Raw genomic sequence first — 19,717 nt, forward strand, 5'->3', positions numbered from 1 at the left:
GCTTCCCAGACAGCCCTGACCTAGCGCACCACAGCCTGGCTTTGGGTTTTGTTCTCTGTTCATAGAAATTCTTCAGCAGGGCCTGCCCACAGTCAGGTTTAGGGCCTGGGGCCGCTCCTAGCCAACCCGCTCGCCTATTCTAGGAGCCTTGCTGTGATGCTGGCCTCCCAGGCAGGCAGAACCATGGGCGGCTGACCACATGGGCCCATCTGTGTTTGCGCAGCAGGAGAGGAAACAGAGCCCTGTCCCGAGTCAAGGGAACAGAGCCTGCTGTGGCTGAGGGTGGAGAGAGGCTGCTCACCTTTCTTGGTCTCGCTCTCTCTGATCATAAAGGAGCCCACTTTTGTGTCTGGCAGCTGCAGCAGCTCCTCCGCCTTATCTCTGCCTAGCCCTTCAAACAGCCAGCTGGGAAGGAGAGAGACAGCGTGAGCAGCCCACGTGTGCTGGCCCACGAAGACCAACACACCATTAGCATGCACAGAATACAAAGCTCCAGTCCATTAGCCGTGTGAGTGGCTAATGAGCAGTGTTCATTCATTCCTGCATTCGTGTTTTCCATCTTGAAATAACATGCCTGTGTCTGTGAAGTGCCAGGTACCAGAGGAAGGGCACGGATGCAGCACCCCTCCTCTTCATGTGTTTCTCAAATGTCAGCCAGAAGCACCATCGTCATGTTCAGTAATGTGTGTGCAAAAGTGCCCGGTGTACTGGGTGGCAGTTTGTCCCCCTTGTGTAGCAGCCCCCTGCCTCTGTCTTGCTGGACTCTGCTATGATGTCCAGGGTGCTGTGTGTGGTAGATGTTCTGAGGGAGTCAGCGGACATGACACAGGAGGGGAGGAAGGGGGCCCATGATTTCACCTATGGAACAAGCCCACACCCTGTTCCTTTCATTTCCTTAGCCTTCTCGGGTGTGGCACATTTGAATTCACCTGTCACTCTGCCATGCGTGGCTTTGTGCTTTGTGTTGTTCTCACTTAACAGGAAGAAAAAGCAGCTATGCCCCTGAAGCCCAGGTTTTTGGTGGCAGGTTCTCTTGCGAAGGGGACCTGACACTTGCAAGTACTCTTAGGGGGCTGCGCTCAACTCAAAAGAATCTCTGTCCCAAGTGAAACAGCCCCTACTCGCTTTTCAGATGCGGGTCTGCCAGGTCTGAAATTGGCAGGAAGCGCTTTGTTAGGGAGTGGCTGGCACTTCCTGGGAAGCAGTCGCAAATCACTTATTAACAGATGCGGTATTTTCAGTGAGTGGATCCTGGCTTCTCATTCAGTTTCAGATCTGTGTTAATACCTGGCTCAGCCACAGCCTCTGGCACTGGCCAGGATGCACAGCAGGTGCAGGTCGAAGCCACAGGTGCGAGAAGACTCCAGCCCCAGCGTCACTTACTGTTAAAGTCATGACTATGCCATGTTTGGCCAGATATTTCAAGTACTCCCTTTGTGCTGCACAATGCATGGGATATTAGTTGTTTTCAAGTGTGTGACAAACATTTCTGCCCTCAAGTCCTTACACAAAGATGAAGACAGTAACAGCCATGCGGGGATGCTGATTCATTTGCATGTCGCACAGTATCTTAAGCACTTGGAAGGGAATCCTCTTGTGAACTCTCTAAAATAGGTAAGGTTTTTCTCCCTAAGTTACCACATCAGCAATGGAGAGAGCAAACTTCTGGGGACACATAAACACTGTATCTCACTGCCTTTCTTTCTGCTCCGTATTTTAAGGCATCTTTTTGCATTTACTAGATTGGCTGCCACACAAGGTCATAATGGTAATTCTCCTCTGGAGTCCCACCCTCCCTGGCTCCTGCAGCTCTAGCAGGATGTTAGTGTTCATTTGCCAAAGGCATGAGCAGCTCCAGGAGATGCCACGGGTGCAAGAGTCGTGCATAGTCACATACCCTTCACACTGTGACCACGTGGCAGTGCCTGCCCTGCTGAAGCTCACTTTCTTCATCCAAAGCATGAAGGTGATTTCTAGTGCTCATGATTAAGATAATAAATACCAGCACCACATCCCTGCCTTTCAAACATTTGGGGGGTTATCGTTGTGTCACCAGATGACCACATGAGAAACAGAGCCCTTTGGGTGGGAAGAAGGTATAAACACATTTACTGTGGACTTTCCTTCCCCTTTCTCTCCTTCCTGGCCAAGCCTCTGCTGCTCCTCTTTTCTCACCTCTTCTGTTGGTCTTTCAGAGTGAGCGTCCTGTGTGCTACTGGATATGGATCTGATGAGAGCACTGTTCCCACGGTGCTCCCTGAAGCGCCCCCAGGGGTGTCGCCCTGTCCTGTTCTCAGAGCCCCGTACTTGGGTCATGTGCGTGTGCCTCATTCTCCCTGTCATTCTCTGTTGTGCTTTCTGCCTGGCAGTTGGGAGGAGAAAACTGATGACACATAGAAAGTCGAATAGCTTGTTCACTATCATATGGGCAGTGAGTGACAGAAGCAGGATCTGAACCCAGGCCAACTGGCTTTAGCTACCATAGTGTGCTGCATCCTATAAAAATAGCCCTTAAGCATCAAGTGGACTTGATCATTGAACATCAGGAACGTAGTGTTCAGACTGAAAGGTGCTTCCTTCATTTCACCCCTGCGGAAGCCCATTCCAAAGAGCAGAAGGGACTCATCCATATCCCAACATTCCACACGGATGGGGCGGAAGTAGAGTGCACCTCCGCTGGGTGCCTCCCTTCCCACTGCACCGGGCTGGAGTCTCTGCCCCAGGAGCCCTTGGCACAGACACCATGACTTAATGAGACTCTCTGAGAAGTCCACTCACCCATGGTACACTCTGGCCACACAGATTCCAGGGATGTAGCTCTCTCGGCCGGTGCTGAGAGAAATGGCTTTCCACCAGCCTCCTTCACTGTTGGGACAGAACATATAGGACGGGGAGAAGTTAATGGCAAAGCAAAGGACAAATGCAGGCAGCTAACAGACTGAGCCCGTGGTGGCTTGGAACCTCCTCTTTTAAGATCTGCTATTGGCCATATTGACCTCGGTGTCTAAAACTTTTGTTTGCACAGCATAGATATCCATCTTCTCATGGCCCCATGGCAAGGTGACCACATGTTTCAGTAGCTGCCTTTCAGGGTCCAGAAGCTGATGTTTTAACTGTTGCTTCAATTTTGGAGGCTTTAGAAGAATTGTTTATGGGGTTGACTTGCCCTGGGTAGTCTACTATGACCCTCTCAACGAGGACCAAAGCGAAAGGGGCTTGGAGCTCCTGCTTTGTCCTGCAGACTGTTTGGAATCAGACTGAAGAGGCTGCAGGAATGGCAGACAATACTGTTTTCTCACCGGCGGAAATGTTTTTGGACCCTGGGTCCTCCTTCCCAGCCTTCACGGGTATGTGCTGTTCCACTGCATGTGTAGGGGAGGTGGGCCAGTCAAAGAATCAAGCTTCGACCTTATACGGTCTTACAGGCAAGTTGGAGAATTTAAATTTTATCCAGCAGGCCATGGGAAGGCACTGATGGTTTTATAGTGCTGGCAGTGAAATGGGGTGGAGGTCACCATATGAGCCAAATCTCTCACCTTGCAGTAAGACCGGGGTGCATGGAGAACTGGGAAACTGTGGCTAAAACTGTGATGATTCAACCCAAATGACACTCAGGATGAGTTCATCCTGTCTTGGGGATCATAAAAGTGTTTAAAAGTGAACTCACTCAGAAATCACACGTAATTTCTCCCCTCGGCGGAATATCGGGGGGCTGATGTCAGGAGACGGGTAATCACTCAGCACAGCCAGGAAATCACTCTCCAGCCCTGGGAAACAAGCAGAGGAGTGTTGTTTCAACAACAAAGAGCAGTAAGGCAGGCCTGGGTGGGGGTCGCCAGACTGTGGGGACTTCTGCTGGGGATGCTGTATGTTCTGGAGGTGCAGCATGTGCCGAGGGCTGCCCTCCTTGGAGAAGGCACCAAGGGCCCAAGGGCAAGTGACATACTTCTGTCCCCATGCCTGGCTGGCTCCCATGCTCGATGCTCTCATCTGGGAAATGGGGATCTGTGAGCTGAACCCACCATCGGCTACAGGATCTTGTCTGTACCCAGCAGCATTCATCTCCCTGGCTTTTAAGTGGGCTCATAGCTCACTCTAGGTCCTTCTACAATGAGGCAAGAGGAGGTGCATGCACAATGGAGTGCTGTCAAGCTCCCCCGATGTGTCCCGGGCCTGTGGTCCCCACATCTGTGCATTTGGAGGTGGCTCAAGGAGTTCTCACGGTCCTCTAGGACCAGGAAGCACCAGGTCTGCTAGAACATAGCACTTCCTCCTTCCGCAGGCCGGGATGCCCCGCCTGGCATCTCCTTCACAGGGACTTTTGCTGGGGGTGAAGTGGGTGGCAGAAAAGGACTTTTCATTGTAGATTTATTGAAAGTAATCTGGGTAAAGTTTTGAAAAGGAAGGAATGCTATCAGGGCTACATGAGCACAGCTTACAGTAGATATACAGTGATAAAGTGGTGATTTTCCTTTTCGACACTAAGCAGTATCTATTTTGCATCCTTAGTGATGGGCCATCATTTGTATGCATCAGACAGTAATATCAGAATATATTTTGGGGGGAATGATATGCAGCAGCAAGTACCTTAACTGTTTGCTGTGATGATTTTCATTCCAGCGGCTGTCTCAGTGACTGTGCACATAGTTCTGGGAACACTTTTATTCATCCACTTCGAAATTACTTGCTGAGCATGGACCAGGAGCCCAGGGTTTGCCCCCACAAGCTCTTCCCATCCCTTGCTCTAGGAAGTTCTGGACAAATCCCAGCACTGAGGCATCAGGCTGGATGCCCCCAACAGGCCTCTCTCTGTAATGCAGAGCCCCTTTTCTGAGACTGTGAGTCCCTGCCTCTTATACCCATATGTTCCGCATCTCTAGCTGTGAAGTCTCTGGGAAAAGGCCAAGTCAAAAAGAGAGATTAGACGCTGGAATGAGTAAGAAAAATGAGTGAGACTTTTAGTAAAAGGTTTGGTCATCAATTGATAAGTGAACCGGAAACAAGTTATCGTGGTAGAACAGTGCACACAATTGTGCTCTTCACGAAGGGAAACTGAGCTGGAGACAATGAACTACGTAAAAGCAAGAGTTCCTGGTGTGAGATGGAAACCGAAAGTGATATTTAGGGTCCTTCTGAGTACTGCAGAGGAACCAGAGCAGGACTGCGGAGAAATAAGTTTCTCAGGCGTGGAAGGCCGACCCCGTCAGTCCTCTGGCTTCTCTGGCTGTAAGCTGGCCTGTAAACTGCTGCATCCCACCTCCCAACCTGTTTTTCTGAATTCAGAGCAGTTCTCCCTCTGTGTAGTCTAGACCCCACCCCAGCAGACAGCACTACAGTTGTATCGGGTGTGAAGTCACAAGCCCTGAGTTCTAACAGTGGGCGGATCCTGATTTGGTGGGGCATGAACTTTATGCAAATTGGAAGGAAAAAAAAAAAAGGGTATGAAATTGCAAGATGAGGGCAGACAGGCCTTAGCAGGGTGCTGAGCCAGTAAGGGGCCTACCCTCACGATGCACTTAGCTTCCTGGTATGTCAAGCCAGGCTGTCACAGGCAAAGGGATAAGGATAGATGCACCTGGTGTCCTAGTTTGGAAAATGACCCACTGGAAATGCCTTCATGACAGACCCATTCTACTTGCTCTACTGGCCTTGAATGTGAAAGGACCACTGCTTAACTCAGCTGCCTCTGATAAGGGTGACCGTACTTCCTGAGACTCACAGGCTCCTGGGGTCCTCAGAGCCTCTGCATAGGCTGCTCCCTCTGCCTGGACCCACTGGCTCAGCCCCCTCTCCTCCTTGGCTGCATCAACCTGGGCCTCCCCAGGGGCAGTTGCTCTCCTATATTCACTCTCCTATATTCACTGTCAGCCCCTGAGATTTTCCTTTGAAGCAATGGCTCCAGGCTGTATTTGCACGATTGTGTGGCTCTCTGCTGTGAGTTTCAGCAAGGCAACAGGTTACCTGTGGCTTCTGTGCCTTGCATGCTGAACCCAGGACACAGCCTATCTTCTCTCAGATGCTCCAGGCAGGTGCTTTGAATGCCAGGAGAAGCGGAGGGTGATTGCACCCTCAGGAAAGGCCTTTATGTTGATTTTTGTTAAAGCAGTGCAGGCAGAAGGGACCCATCTGCGGTAGGCAGCAGGGTGGACAGCCTCTCAGAGCCATCTTTGAAAAACAAGGGCTGAAATGAGCTGCAATGCGTGCTGTTATCTGTGACAAGAATAGACCCTGACACAGATCCCAGTTTGCGGTTTGATGTCTGGTTCAAGAGAGAACAATCCTCTTTTGTAATGTTTTAAAAAAAAGTAACAGAAAGAAACAAAAACAAAAACAAAAGCCAAATCATTATAAAAATAATTGTCCCAATGAAGGAAAAGAGGTTGATGGAGTTAGAGTCTCAGCTGCACAGTAACAGAGAAGTTTCCTGTGGAATTTCCATAATGGTTTTTTGTGTCTAAGTCACATAATCTTCGGTGAGGCAACCTTTGTTTAGGGATCTGATGAAGGACGCCTGGTTCTCTGCAGGAGATTTCACCCATGGCCCTGTGAGTGTTGGAAGAACAGTCACTAGCAGGTGCATCTGTAGGGATAGGTACCATCCTAAGCATGCCATTCTCCTGGGACCCCTCCCACGTCCCTTCTGAGCTTTGCTCCCTGCAAGGCAGGAAATGGCCTCTCACTCTTCAGGTTCAGCCACTATCACCGTGTACTTCCTTGGCCCCTTGCTTCTGGGGAGAGCTGAGCCTTTGAGTCAGAGCAGAGAAAGGCCTTATGAGGAGAGAGAGGCACTGAGCACATAGGTGGGGTTACTGAAGTTTTATGACAAGGTCCAAATTAAGTGAAGACGTATGTGCCATGCATGGAAGAAATCCAGGGGGGATGTTCAGCAGAGATCTATGGAAAGGGAATGGGCTTTGAAGTCGGCTGGACCTGGCTTCAATCTACCTCCGCTGCTTAATAGCTCTTCGATTTGGAGACAGATTAAGTTGAACTAATCTGGACCTGATTTCTTGACGTATGAATGTGAGTAATGTCCAACTCTGCCTTGCTGATGGGTTAAAGACTCCTGATGCATCATCGTGATGCAGGGAGCCTGTCCCCATAAGTGACAGGCAGTGCCACTGTCGTGTGGGGCAGGGTGACCGGCCCACAGCCAAGACTGGTTTTGGCCAACAGTTCCCAAATTTTGAAACTATCTAGTATTGTGGATTTGAACAGATCGTATCACCTTCTTATCTAAATACAAACTCCAGGGGTGAGAGCCAAAGATGAAATTCAAAATATTAAATATTTGCTGACAGCCCAAAAGGGGAATGAATCAGGTGAGCAGAAGAGTAGGAAGTGAGTCCAGAAAAAGAAGAGGCCCTGGGCAGCGCTTACTGGGCACAGATATTGTATCTTTTTTTTTTTTAAGCAGGCCCATTTGCACCTGATTATTCTTTGAGTAGCCTTCCTATTTCTTTTCCGTTGCTGAAAATGCCCTCAGCAGGTCCCATTTATAATTAATTGTGCAGCGCAGGGAGACATTTGTCTCTCGGAAGTGCTGTCCCACCCTGCAGCACAAAGACCCTGACTTGAAGATCCAAGGAGCAACTGCCATGAGGAATTTAGCACCAGACAGAGCAGGAGCATTTCAAAGCTGGGGGCCTCTGTGAGGCAGGGAGCAAACAGGACGCTGAAGCAGGTTAAGTCACTTGCTCAAAGCCAAATAGTGAAGAAGCTGCAGAAAATGGCTCAGAGCCGGGGGACCTAGATCTAGAGTCCAGGAGGGTGTGTGCGTCAGGGAGCTAAGGGACTTGGAAACAGCCCTGATAGGAAGTGAGCAGGTGCCTGCACTTCGAGGGATGAGAGGGAGACAGGAGGCAACTGTTAACCAACAGAGCGAGGGATGCTCTCCCAGGGTGAAAAAGCAGGGTGCACTGGAAGCTGAGAAGGGACCCCACAAGTATAAGGTGTATTTTTTGTCCTGACTATGGGTTAGTTGGCCCCTGCTTTGTCTGTGGGGCAGCCATCTCCACTATGTCTGTGTTTCTTTGCTATAATAATAATTTAAAAAATTGGTACTACTGGGCATTGAACCCAGGCTCTTCACACTAAACTGCATCCCCATCCTTCATTATTTTTTACCTTGAGACAAGTTCTCGTTAAGTCAGTAACTTGCCCAGGCTGGGTTTGAGCTTGCAGTCCTCCTGCCTCAGCCTGCTGGAGTGCTGGGATTACAGGCATGGGCCACAGCACCTGGGTGTGTGTGATTTTCATCTGCCTGCAGGCTGGGAGCCCATGCTTGCTGTTAACAGCTTCACTGTGCACAAAGCTTCCCTGGCCCTTAGTTTCTGGGCCCTGCCTCACCCGCACTTGGCCTTTAACAGATTAAGACCAGGGCCAACTCCAGTGAAATTTCATAGTTGGCACCTGCATCCCGGGCAGCCCTGTGATTTCAACTTCTGATTTACATTCTCCTGTGTCAGGCACAAGCTCAGGGGGCTCAGTGGGGTCACAGCAGCCCGACTCTCAGTAATTTTCTTAGGGAACTGCTCATGTACACGAGTAAACAATCTGATGGTGCTGGCAGCTGGCTGAGGACAGCCTACTAGGTTCCGTTGTCACCGCAAGCCTCTTGCTAATATGTAAGGTGAAACACACTTGTCCAGAGCACTTTTCTGCCCATGCTCTGGTTTCTCCATGTGTTAGTGTGCAGACTGGACCCAAACCAACCCTGAAAGCATTGGCATCAATCTCCATGCCCTTAGGTTCCATGGGCCCAGGACGCTGGCATAGAGCAGCAGGAGGAGGTGACCTATGGGCTCCAGAGTCTCACCGTGGGTACTATCTTGGGCTTCCCAGACTTCAGTTGCCTTCAGTCCCCCATTCTCTTTCCTGTCACCGTTTACATTTGGCAGCAGCAGGACCAGCCTGGGAGGCCAGGCTGGGCTGCATGCTGCTCTTGAGACCCTCTCTGTGGCACCGATAGGCAGTGGCCACCTTGGGTGGCATCAGGGGAGAGGCTCAGCAAGATCTGGAGACTGGCCTGAGGCCACCCAGCAAAGCAGCCACATGCAGGAGTCAGACCATGGCTACCTCCTAGCCAAGCACTATGTCCTGGCCACCTGCTCTCCTTTGTCCCTGGAGTCTAGTGCCACCTACACTGCTGTTGGCCTCTAATAACATTTCTCTTAACATCACTTAACTTTTAAAAACTGTCACCTTGTTCTGAGAATGTGAAATCCTGGATTTGATCGGCCACTTACGTTATACTGAGAGTCCCTAGATATACCAATGACATAAAAGCTGAGTGATCATGGACACCATCCCTGTTCTGGCAGTGGGAGGGACCCAAATAAGAATGCAGACTCTCTCCTGCGATCTGATGCATTTGACTGTTTGTGGGATCCTTCACTAGGCATGGGAGCCTGGTGACTGGGGACACTTTCCTCACCCCAGAGAGCCTGTCCTCATCAGGACACTCAGGCTTCCGGAGAGCTGGCCCTCTCTGGCCTGACGTGATGGTGAAGAGGGATGCTAGGCTCAGGCCTCTGGCTGTGCATCCATTCTGTTCCCTTCCCAGCCAAATGGGTTCAAGAAGTCATTTGACCTTCTCTGCCTCAGTCTCCTCCACTGCAAATTCGGACAAATGTGGTACATTGTGGGCCTTCACACGAATTAATAGTTTATATGTGTGAATTCACACACAGCATGTAATTTGTAGGTGACATATAATTGCAGGTGTGATGTGTCAGTTCGTGCACATGAGGCAGCTGGAATTATTTGGCCCGTGAGCACTGGGTCACTCTGCGTCGGTTCCCACTTCCCAACCGAGCATCCGCAGATAAATGGGGAAGAACTCACTTCTCTCACTGTACATTTGCACAGAGGCAGGGCTAGGAGCTGACCTGTGGTCCCCAGCTTTAGAGGCTTATGGTTTGCCAGAAATCAGTAAGAATGCATCCTGCTGCTGCTGTGCACCTTCATGGGTCTGGCTAGCAGGTCTGGGGTGGACGGACCTGCTTGCTCACTGCTTCCCAGGGAATTCTGACGTTGCGGGCTCAGGGACATACCAAGGCCAGGGTGGATCTTGAGATTTCTCTGTCCTCGTCCCCTCCGGCTTCACTCACCCCTCTTTTTTTCCATAGGCAGGTAGCAGTGTCAGTGCCCCAGGGGTGTGATTTCCACACTGGCATGGTAGAAAGGGGCCTGAATGCGGTTTGGCTTGCGTGGCCAGCACTGGTGGTGAAGTCTCACTATAGATCAGAAGGAGGAAGGAAAGGCCAGGGGAGGATAGTAGCTGTGACTGTCTTTGTAAGGTGGAAATATGCTGTTTCCCTTATGTGGGGAGTGTCCTATAGCTCTGCACAGGCGCTGAGGAGGAGAGTGGAGACAACAGAGGGTTGTACAGAAGATTCACTCGTTGGCATGACTTGGAGACAAGCCACGGACTGGCCAGTTCTACCCTTTTCCGCTTTGTGGGGATGGCCATGTAGACACAGCCCGGTGCAGGTGGACCTCCCAAAGCGTGGTGCTGGAAGTCTTTACAGCTTCATTTACCAGTGAGCTGTGGTGAGGGAGGGAGTGATTCCTTCTCCAGTCCCACTGAGTCCCTGGGGGAGGCTGAAAATCCCTAAGGTCATATGGGTCCCGAGAGAGGGACATCACTGAGTCAGTGGAGGGACTTTGCCTCTGAAACCTGCCCTGTTTCCAGCAAGTCCTGCTATTTCTGGCCTTTTGTGATTTCAGTCTCTGGGGCTACTCTAACAAGGAAAGCTTGATTTAGGAGGAGACACATGGCCAAAGCCATATTCCAAAGTGCTCATAACCCTGGCTCAGGGGAGAAGGATCGCCCCTGAAGCTCAGGAGATTCACTTATCTGAAATCCAAGCTAGTGGTCCCAAAGTCAGCCCCTGCTGCTGCCTGTTAGGGCCAGGGGCTTTGGAGCCTTCAACCTTTTGTCACTCAAGCTAATGTCAGAGGAATTCTGGTTGTGTGCTGGTCTAAGGCAACCAGCAAGCCAGGCTCTGCCTCCTGGAAGGCAAGAGGAGCTGAACAAGTATAGCTGCGTAGGATCTCCTTTCGTGAGAGACCTATGCTCTGCCTCACGTAGACAGGAACTAATTAGGGCAGCATACGTCTCACCAACTTCTCCTCCCTGAGTCGGTAAGGGCAAGAGAAAAGAGGAAACAAAGTCAGGACTGAAGATAAAGGAAACTTTTCAGAGGTAAGGGTGCAAAGCAACCCAGCAATGCTTGATGTGGTTGCCTGGATTACAAACTGGGTACGGCCCGGGGAATTCTCCTAACCAGTGGGTGGAGTAGGGGAGACCCCTTGCCTCCTTTTTTAGAGGTGACCTCCCACCCACATTACGGAAAGAGAAAAATTTACTTCGGAACATTTGCATTTAAAAAATAAAGGCAAATGAGCAAGTCTGCGGGGGGGGGGGCTGATGTTTTCATGGGGTTTGTTCAAGCATGCCAGGACCTCTGCTCTGGGTGAGAGGAGACAACTCTAAATGGGCTTGGGTGGGTGCCCCTGAGCCAGCCTGGGTAGTTTTCTAGTGACAGGCATGGCCAGGAGGAGGCCAGGGCCTGGCCAGTCGGTGAGCTCTGCTTGGGAGGTGGCAGCCTGAGGGCCACACTCGGCCCTGCTTCATCTCAGGGTCAGTCTCCTGGGCCTGGGGATGTTCTTTGTGCTTCTCTCTGGTTCGGAGAAGAGAGTCGCTGGGCCCCTAGGAGCTCCTGAGTCTGGCCTGCAAAGGCGTGGGGAGGCACTGTCCTCCTTCTCACGTGGCCATCTGAGAGGCTGTGGGATTGAACCATTTTGGCAGCTGTACTGCTCCGCTTTTGGCAGAGAGAAAAGGCTACTTTGTAAAGGGGGCAGAGAAGCCAAAGATGGAGCAGTAGTTAGAGGCAGTCGGGAACCACGCTCATGTTGACAGAGAAGCCATCTGTGCTTGTGATCGCCAGAGCAGTGCCACTGGGGAAGAGGGAACTGGGCATTGGTCACCTGTGCTGCCAGATGGACACCAGCCCCCAGATGCTGTCATGAAGGGAGGGAGCCAGAAGTGCCCTGAGATTCCCCTAGGAATTCCCCTGGCCTCCATGATGTCCCTTTCCAGCCCTCACCAGAGGACCCACACAGGTACCACAACACACACACACACTGCCTGAATTTGGAATCTTCACAAACAAAGGTAAGGATGGCAGAAACAGTCAGCATGGCCGACCCAGAACACGGGACTTGTGCAGCCTTTGCCTCTGCTCGCTGATGGTCCCTCCCCTTTTCTGGCCACTTGCTGACCAAATTTTTGTTCTTCAGGGTGTCTTGCCACTGCTGGTTAGCCTGGTACCCAGCCTCAGAATGTTTGACACTTTGCCATCCTCTGTGGAACACAAGGACCTCTTTCTTTTCTGGGAATGTGATAGGGACAGTCCAGCTCAGGAGGTGACCCTGAGAGGTGGCTGTGTGGACAATAACATTGTCACAGTCTTGCAGGGAACGATGGCCAGGGCTCTGGCTTTCACACTCAAAAGATCCTGGGTTAGAAGTCTGACTCTGTGACTTGCTAATGGACACAAACTACATTTGGGACAGAGAGAGCTCAATTTCCACACCTATAAAATAAAGGCACTAAACCAACCAAGCTCAGAGATCCATCTCAAAATGTCCACAGCTTAATGATGCTACCAGGGACCCAGTTTTTTTTTTAACATTTTCAATCATTAAGTATTTGAACCACAAACAAAGTAGAGTACAGCGAATCCCAGCTAGCAAAAGGATCAGCACCCACATAGGGCAGAGTGGAACATGTCATCAAAGGAAAAGGCAGACTTACCATCTGTGCTGGGCAAAGGCCTCTCCGGGGGCGCAGGGGTGGATTTCATGCTGTTGCCCATGTCTCTGTTCCCTGGGGCTGCCAGAGATGCTTGAAGTCTAAGGTACAAGGGCACACAGGGGAAGTCAGCTGCACCCTGAGTGCCTGGGGGAAGAGTGAACCAGTTTAGAGAGCATCGTGCATCCTTTCCCAGGCAGCCTGCGTCTGTTTTCATATCAAGATGCTATTTGTGTTGGTTACACTTGCGCAGCTCAAGTCCTTTTATCAAGGGAATGACAGAGAAAAACCACAGAGAGGGAAGTTGCTAGCAAGTGGTGTTGGTGGTAGAAGTTTCCATTCTTCTGCACCCTCACCGGGGACAGCAGGCTGTGTTTGTGTGAGAAGCTGAGCAGTGTTTCAGTTGGCCCCCAAGAGTCTGTGCCCAGAAACCCTAGCCATCAGCGTCCTCACTGTGTGAAATCAGGGCACACAATGTGACTTTAGGCCCCCAAGGGATGTGGAGGGGGTCCTGTCCCTACCTGTTCTTGTCTGTTGGAATTTTCCAACACGCCCTCACAAAGTGATGCTAAGGAGAGCTTTCTGATGACACTTGGGACTGGCGGCATGCTGTAGTGTGACCAAAGCATTCACATCTACCATGCCATCTGGTCACTGCATCCATAAGCTCAGTTTGCAGGGAAGGCAACTGAGTCTCAGAGAGGCTAAGTGACCCGTGCAGAGCCACAAGGCAGGGAAAGGTGGGGCTGGGACTTGAACTGCTGATGTTTAGTCTCCAGCTTGCCCGCCTAACAGTTTTTCCTCCCAGGGCCCACCCCACATAGAATTCTGGCGAGGCACTCGCAAGCTGTTTGACCTCAAGCAAGTTGTACACCTTGTCCTGCCAGTTTGGGAGGATAATAGAACAGCTTCAGTTTGTGCCTACAAAACTAACAGAGATAATAAAGTACACACAGAAGTGAGATTCTATCCTTCATGATAAACACCCCGATTCTGGGCCCTCACACAAGCTCTTTGAAAGCTACATAGATGGTTACATAAAGGAGCCTTGAGGAAGCTGTGTTTTCACAGGACGCTTGAAACACAGCAGAAGGGCACATCCATGAAGTGCCCAAGCCAATGAGAAACACACCCCATCTTTTCCGTGTCTGCACCTGTGGTCAAGCCTCATGAGTCTGCAAAGGTCCCACCCAGCCTGGGATCCTGCAGCAATGCTCCTTGCCCCACCCAGGGCCATGCCCTAATAATCCCATTACACACTGAAAAAACTACAAGTCCAAATACACTTACTACCCACACCTGACCTTCAGACGTCACAGGTCAGTGACACAGAACACTGTAGGGGGAGGGTTGCTTCCCTTGCTGCCATTTGGCTGATGAGAAAGGAAAAGCATCATGCCAATATTGCCCACCTGGGAAAAGATCAAAATTAAACATTTACAGCATTGTCTCTACTCTGGGTATTTGGCTCTGACACCAAAGCAAGTTGAAAATGGCAAGTAGAGTCAACTGCATAGGTTCCAAAATGGTCTATGCCGTTTGGGACAGTGAGGCCTTTGAGGTGAAGTAGAGGGAGGTTGGCATCCTGCCTCGTTTTGGAGCACAAGTGCTGTGAAGTGGGACTCTTAGCATATTAAGAAGCAAGGTCCATCAGGTTGAGTGGTTTTCTTTTAAAGTCCATATACTCTAAATATTTACATTAACAACTTATCACTTAAAGCTGAAACTAATGCAGCATAGTATTCTCTGGGTAAGCACAAGGCTTGCAAAAAATTAAAAACTTGCTATGCACCATGCAAGTGAGGCCAGAAGAGCTTCCTGTTACAGTGAAGTAGGAACCCCATCTTCTCTGGACGCTGAGGGTCTCAGGGACTGGTCGGGACAGGCTGCCTGTTAATCCAGGTTTCCTTTGCAGTACCCTGTGGCTTAGCCGCCCCTTCCTGCAGACTGCATAGTTTGTTCAGCATTCTCCTTTCTCCCAGAGGGAGTGGATGGATCTACCTGGTCTCTAACCCCTGGCCTGGCAAGCTATAGGTGGGTGACAGAGACCCACATTCCCCAGTGTATACTCTGGCCAGCCCTGCCCTGAACCTGCACTACGGGAGGGGTGGGACCCTGTGAGCCTACCAGCCTCCGGGGCCTCACCCTGGACATCTGTGGGAGGAAACATACACACACAGCCTTTCCGACCACACCTATCCTTCTCACTTCTGTGAGGCCCAGGTCTGCACAGAGCATTAGTACGGCACGCACAGCTGTACAGAGCAGAGCCACTGCTGCCCTGTCCTTCTCTGCTGCTCCCTGCAGCCCCACCAGCTGCCCCAGTTTTTCAGCCTCTCTGTTTGTTTTCACTGAGGCCTTGGAGCTTTCGGAGATAGCACCCTGCACGTAGAGACAACCCTGACACCAAGCACGGGTAGCCCCTTTGCCCACCACCAGCTCTGCAGGTGTTCCATGCCCCGAGCATGGTCTCTCTGGACTCCTTGAACAGCACCTTTCTGTCCTTTTACTCTGCCCCTTGCCATCAAGTGACACCTAGTGACTGTGCTTCAGACCCCAGAAGCCCCTCCTCTAGCCGGCCGGCCTCCCCTCCCACTCTTTTCTCTCCGTCCGGGAGCCACTGGCCAGCAGGAAGCTCTGGCCACAATGTCCTATCTCTTCCCTTCCCCTCCCATTACAGCTGTGCCAGAAAACAGCTGGAAAAGCCTTTGGTATTCATGAGACTCCTTCTCCATAACTTTACAGTTTGTCTCAAGCGTTTGTGTGCTGCTTTGGGGTAGTTCCTGCAATCCAGTACATGCAGGCAAAAAAGGGGAGTTTAAACTTACATTTTTCAGATGGTCTGTCGGATAAGAGACAAATACCTGAGGTTTTGAGAGCAGAGGGAAGGCAGTCCTTGGACCTGGAACCTGCGGCTCTAACACTCCTTTGGCTCCAGCACACCGCTCTTCTGTGTTGCTGGTGGTTGGAACTCACTCTCCACGAGAGAGGGCTGCATTTGAGCTATGAGCCCCCCAAATCCCCCTCAGGCCCCTATGGGCCCCTGGCGGCTGCTCACTAGTCTCCCAGAGCCCCCAGGAAGGAGTTAACTCATCAGGAAAGGGCTTTTATTTGAGAAGAGCAAAAATACCCTTGAGAATGAAAGCTGGAGTCTCCCTAATGAAGTGGCTGAACGATTTGATTTAATCTGTGACAATTTTATGCAGTGGCTAGAGGTGGGAGAGAGGGTATAAGCGACATAATTGCTTCTGGGAACGGTAAGAAAAGGGCAAAAGAGAAATGAGTTAATTAACAATGGCTTGGATAATTCTCGGTCTCTTTCTCCCTTGTCTTTGTGGTGTGACTTCTCTGTCTCCAGGTCAAAAGACTGTGATACTATGTACATTATTTTCCCTCCAGTCTTCAGAGCAACGCTGCCTGTCAGGGGTGACCTTGGGCCTCAGTTTCCTTTCCTGAGAAATGAGATGCGTGGGAAAGGTGGCCTCCAGAGAGGGAGCCTTTTAACTCCACTTCATTCTAGCAATCAAGACTTCATGGCTTTTTGAAAATTATTAATAAGAGGAAGGAACCATCATAATTTTTATGATGTCCCATTGGACAGAATCCATATTCTGTCTTTGTATTCATTAAAATAGAGAGAAGACAGGGCATGTGCACCAGGTCCACCTTCAGTCCCAAGTCTCCTTGCACCCTGTGGCAGAAATTCTTCCTGTCTCCATGGCAGGGGATCAGGGCTGGGCTTGCCTGCCTGTGGTCCTGGAGCTGTGGTCCAGGACCCCATGTCTCCTTATAAATTCTGAGCCTTGCACTCCTGGGGCATCCCAGGGTGACCTATGTACCTTGTCCCTCGTGCACCTTTGGCCCAATCTGACTGCTGGGAAGGAATGGAGCCTGTACCCTTCATAGTGTGCCAGAGGGAGCTGAAGGAACTCAGCCAGGGAAGGCACACTCGACCCTGCAAATAAGCTGGGAACTTAACCCTGGGCAGCAGCTGAAATGCACAGGGAAACGTGCCAGGTCATGCCTCCTCTTGGCCTTAGAAATTTCTTCCACAGAGTGACACCTGTAAGCCCATACATATGGCTTTCTTTTAAGGCATAGAGCCACAGTGACATGGGTACAGGAACCTCAGTGTCCACATGTCACCTCTAGTAATAGCAGCAATGCCTGGAATAACTGCCAGGCCAGCTGTCACTGTGCCAGGCCCAGGTAAGCCTTGCACAACCATCATGTCCCAGATGCTCCCACAGTTCCCTTCAGGGTCAGTGAGTAACTTGTTCAGGTTTGTACGCCTAGTACGAGGTAAAGCTGGGGCACAGAGGAGGCCTGCCTGACCCCAAAGCTTGGGCTCTGAACTTTTGAGCCATGCTGTCTGCCTTCTGGGAAGACAACAGCAAAGTGGTTTCGAAAGGCCATCCAAGCAATTTTCAGGAGCCACCAACTTTGCGGGGAGCCTTCAATGCAAGGGAAACAGAAGCCCTGAAGGTCTCTTGGGTATCATGTGGGGATGAATTGGGAGTCCAAGTCTGGGGATCCAGTTAGGGAAGCAGGGAGACAGGGAAGGCCAGGAGGGGAAGGGGAAGGAGAGACATGGATGAGATATTTCTATCCCATCCTCGGATTATTTCATACTCTAGGAATAGACAAAAAAAAAAAAAAAGAGAGAAAAATAAATACTGACTTATAGTATCCTAATTTCATAAAAGTTTAACCTGCATAGACATGTGGCCTATATAGAAAAATAGTGAATGAAATCTTCCAAGGGCTGCCTCTCTATCATCTCTATCTATCTCTATCTCTGTTTCTGTCTCTCTGGTTAGTGAGTGATCTTACAGGTGAATCGATCCATCATCTCTCCTTAAACACTTCCAAAATGTCCAAATTTTCTTCCTATGCACCAGCTTCTTTCTTGTTCAGAAGTTATGAAAGAAGGAGGAGCCTTAAATCAGAGTCCTCAGGACAGGCAGGCCTTGTTCAGAGTTCAACTCCCCAAGTGCTGATGGTGTGTCCTTAGGCAAATTCCTTCACTTCCCTGATCCTCAACTTTCACATTCATCAATGTGGGATGGATAGATGCCCCCCAGGACTGTCCTGAGGATTGAACTGCAAATCATATCCACAGCGGAGATTTATCTGGTAAATGGGAGCTGAAAGTTCATAAACACTGGTTCCCTTTTTAGAGGCTGGGGTGGCTGCCTAACTCACTGTGCAAGCTTAAGTAAGCCCTTAAGTAATTCCCTTCCAGCATCTCAGAGTCCCCAGGCACAAAACTGAAAGCCCTGGGGAGGGGTGGTGCTATTGCTCGTGGATGTTTGGCCTCAACCTCTCCCACGCTGCTCAGCTGGTGCCTGTGACACCACATTTGGCTCACGGCTCTGCTCAGGGCTCCTGGGGCTGATTCTCTGCCTCAGGGAAAATGGGAGCTGGCAGAGGGGCTTGACACAGCTGCTCCCCTTGCTGAGGGCCTGGCAGGATTTCCGGGGCCCCCCACCACATCCTGACCTTGCTCAGCAGGTGCGTCTGTCAAGCAGGCACTGAAGGCCGCCTCCCACCCCATGACCCACTTTGCTCCCAGCTCCTCAGGGGCAGGTGCAGCCCCAGGCCTGGGTCCCCCCAATCCTGCTCCTGGGCACAGGGCAAGGGCGCGGCCTGCAGAGAGCGGATGGCTCACACCAGCCTTCTCCCCATGCCCAGCTCAAAAGCAGAGGTGTAGAGAAGCCCTGAAGAGAGAGCTTGGGGTCCTCTTGTCCAAGGCATTCCAAACTGTTGGTTCAATTGCCCCAGAAGCTCAGTTCACAACATAGATAAAAATAAGTTGCAGGCTGGGGGCTGGAGATTCAGTACCTCTCCCCTGCATTCCTCTTCACTGGCTACCTCAATCCTGTGATGCCAGACAGCACCCGCTGAACACTAACAATTCAGTTCTCTTCTGTTGCAAAGAAAAGGCTCAAGGAGGGCAAGCGGCCTGCTCAGGGTCCTACAGGAAGCTGTCCATCCAATGCTGAGATTTCTCAGGCCCCTTTTACCCCTGGATGCCCAGAAGGAAGTTTAACAGGCATGTGGGCTACAGAGGAGACCATTTTAGGCTGAATGTGTCCTGTGGCACATTTCGTGGTCATTTGAAGAGGTTATAGAAAGACGCCAGCCAATGCAGAGGCACATTTTGGTGTCACCTTTCATTAGTCACTAAGCCTTTGTTTGTATCGCTTTTTCCCATTGGATGTAGCCATATCTGTCTTGCTAGGTTTCTACAAGGAAGGCTAACAAGAGGAGGTGCTGAGGCTGAGCAACTTGTAATTTCTGTGGCCAAGTGCCCTGCTGGCACAGGTGTCTCCAAGGCCCAGCCGTGTCACAGCGGAGGGACATGCATCGTGAGGAATGCTAGGGGACAGAGGGGGCAGCAAGGGCTGTCCTGGCCCCAGCTGCACATACCACTGAGAGGAAACTGCAAGCCTAATTCCTTCTCAATCACCTTTCCACGCAGAGGCCCAGCATTCAGGTGGGGCCACCCCATGTGACCCTGTTGGGGCGTTTCTGGCCAAAATCGTATTGAAGATGGGGCCATGTCCTGGGTATACACACACCCTGTGAGCTGCTGACGTCACAGCAGTGGCACTGGCCACGAGAAGTTAGGTGTTACCAGATTTACGCAGAAGGGGAAACAGTGACTGTGGAGTAGCTTTCAGTTCAAACATGAGTGCTTGGCAAGTGTGGTAAGAGGAGGAAGAGGAGGAGGAAGGCGAGGAGGAGGAGGAGGAGGGAGGCTGGGAACACCTGTGTGGGCCTGATGGGCATCAATAAATCCAGCCCAGGGGCTAGAAAGGCTGCGATTCCTTCATGATCTCACTTTTCCCGGCAAGGGTTATTTTTGCTTTTTATTCATATACAACATAAGTC

At 50.8% G+C, this 19,717-nt stretch overlaps 2 protein-coding genes across 6 annotated transcripts in view; one reads left to right on the forward strand and one right to left on the reverse strand.

Moving 5' to 3' along the window:
- Window positions 1-19,717, forward strand: part of Tg (thyroglobulin) — a 203,508-nt gene that overhangs the window by 132,377 nt on the left and 51,414 nt on the right. The window lies entirely within an intron of this gene.
- Window positions 1-19,717, reverse strand: part of Sla (Src like adaptor) — a 54,497-nt gene that overhangs the window by 6,389 nt on the left and 28,391 nt on the right. For 3 of the 4 annotated variants that reach the window (XM_010629587.2, XM_010629586.2, XM_010629588.2), the window contains exons 3-6: window positions 12,824-12,921; window positions 3,668-3,767; window positions 2,779-2,865; window positions 302-405 (exon numbers count right to left, since the gene is read on the reverse strand). In XM_010629587.2, coding sequence (XP_010627889.1) covers window positions 302-405; window positions 2,779-2,865; window positions 3,668-3,767; window positions 12,824-12,884 — 352 coding nt within the window. In that variant the 5' untranslated portion in view covers window positions 12,885-12,921. Of the gene's footprint in view, window positions 1-301; window positions 406-2,778; window positions 2,866-3,667; window positions 3,768-12,823; window positions 13,387-19,717 lie in introns of those variants that run through there. The other variant, XM_019208234.2, reaches the window with a different exon arrangement.

The sequence above is a fragment of the Fukomys damarensis genome, unplaced genomic scaffold, assembly GCF_012274545.1.
Source record: "Fukomys damarensis isolate Sample0158 unplaced genomic scaffold, DMR_v1.0_HiC HiC_scaffold_5, whole genome shotgun sequence".
Classification (NCBI taxonomy): domain Eukaryota; kingdom Metazoa; phylum Chordata; class Mammalia; order Rodentia; family Bathyergidae; genus Fukomys; species Fukomys damarensis.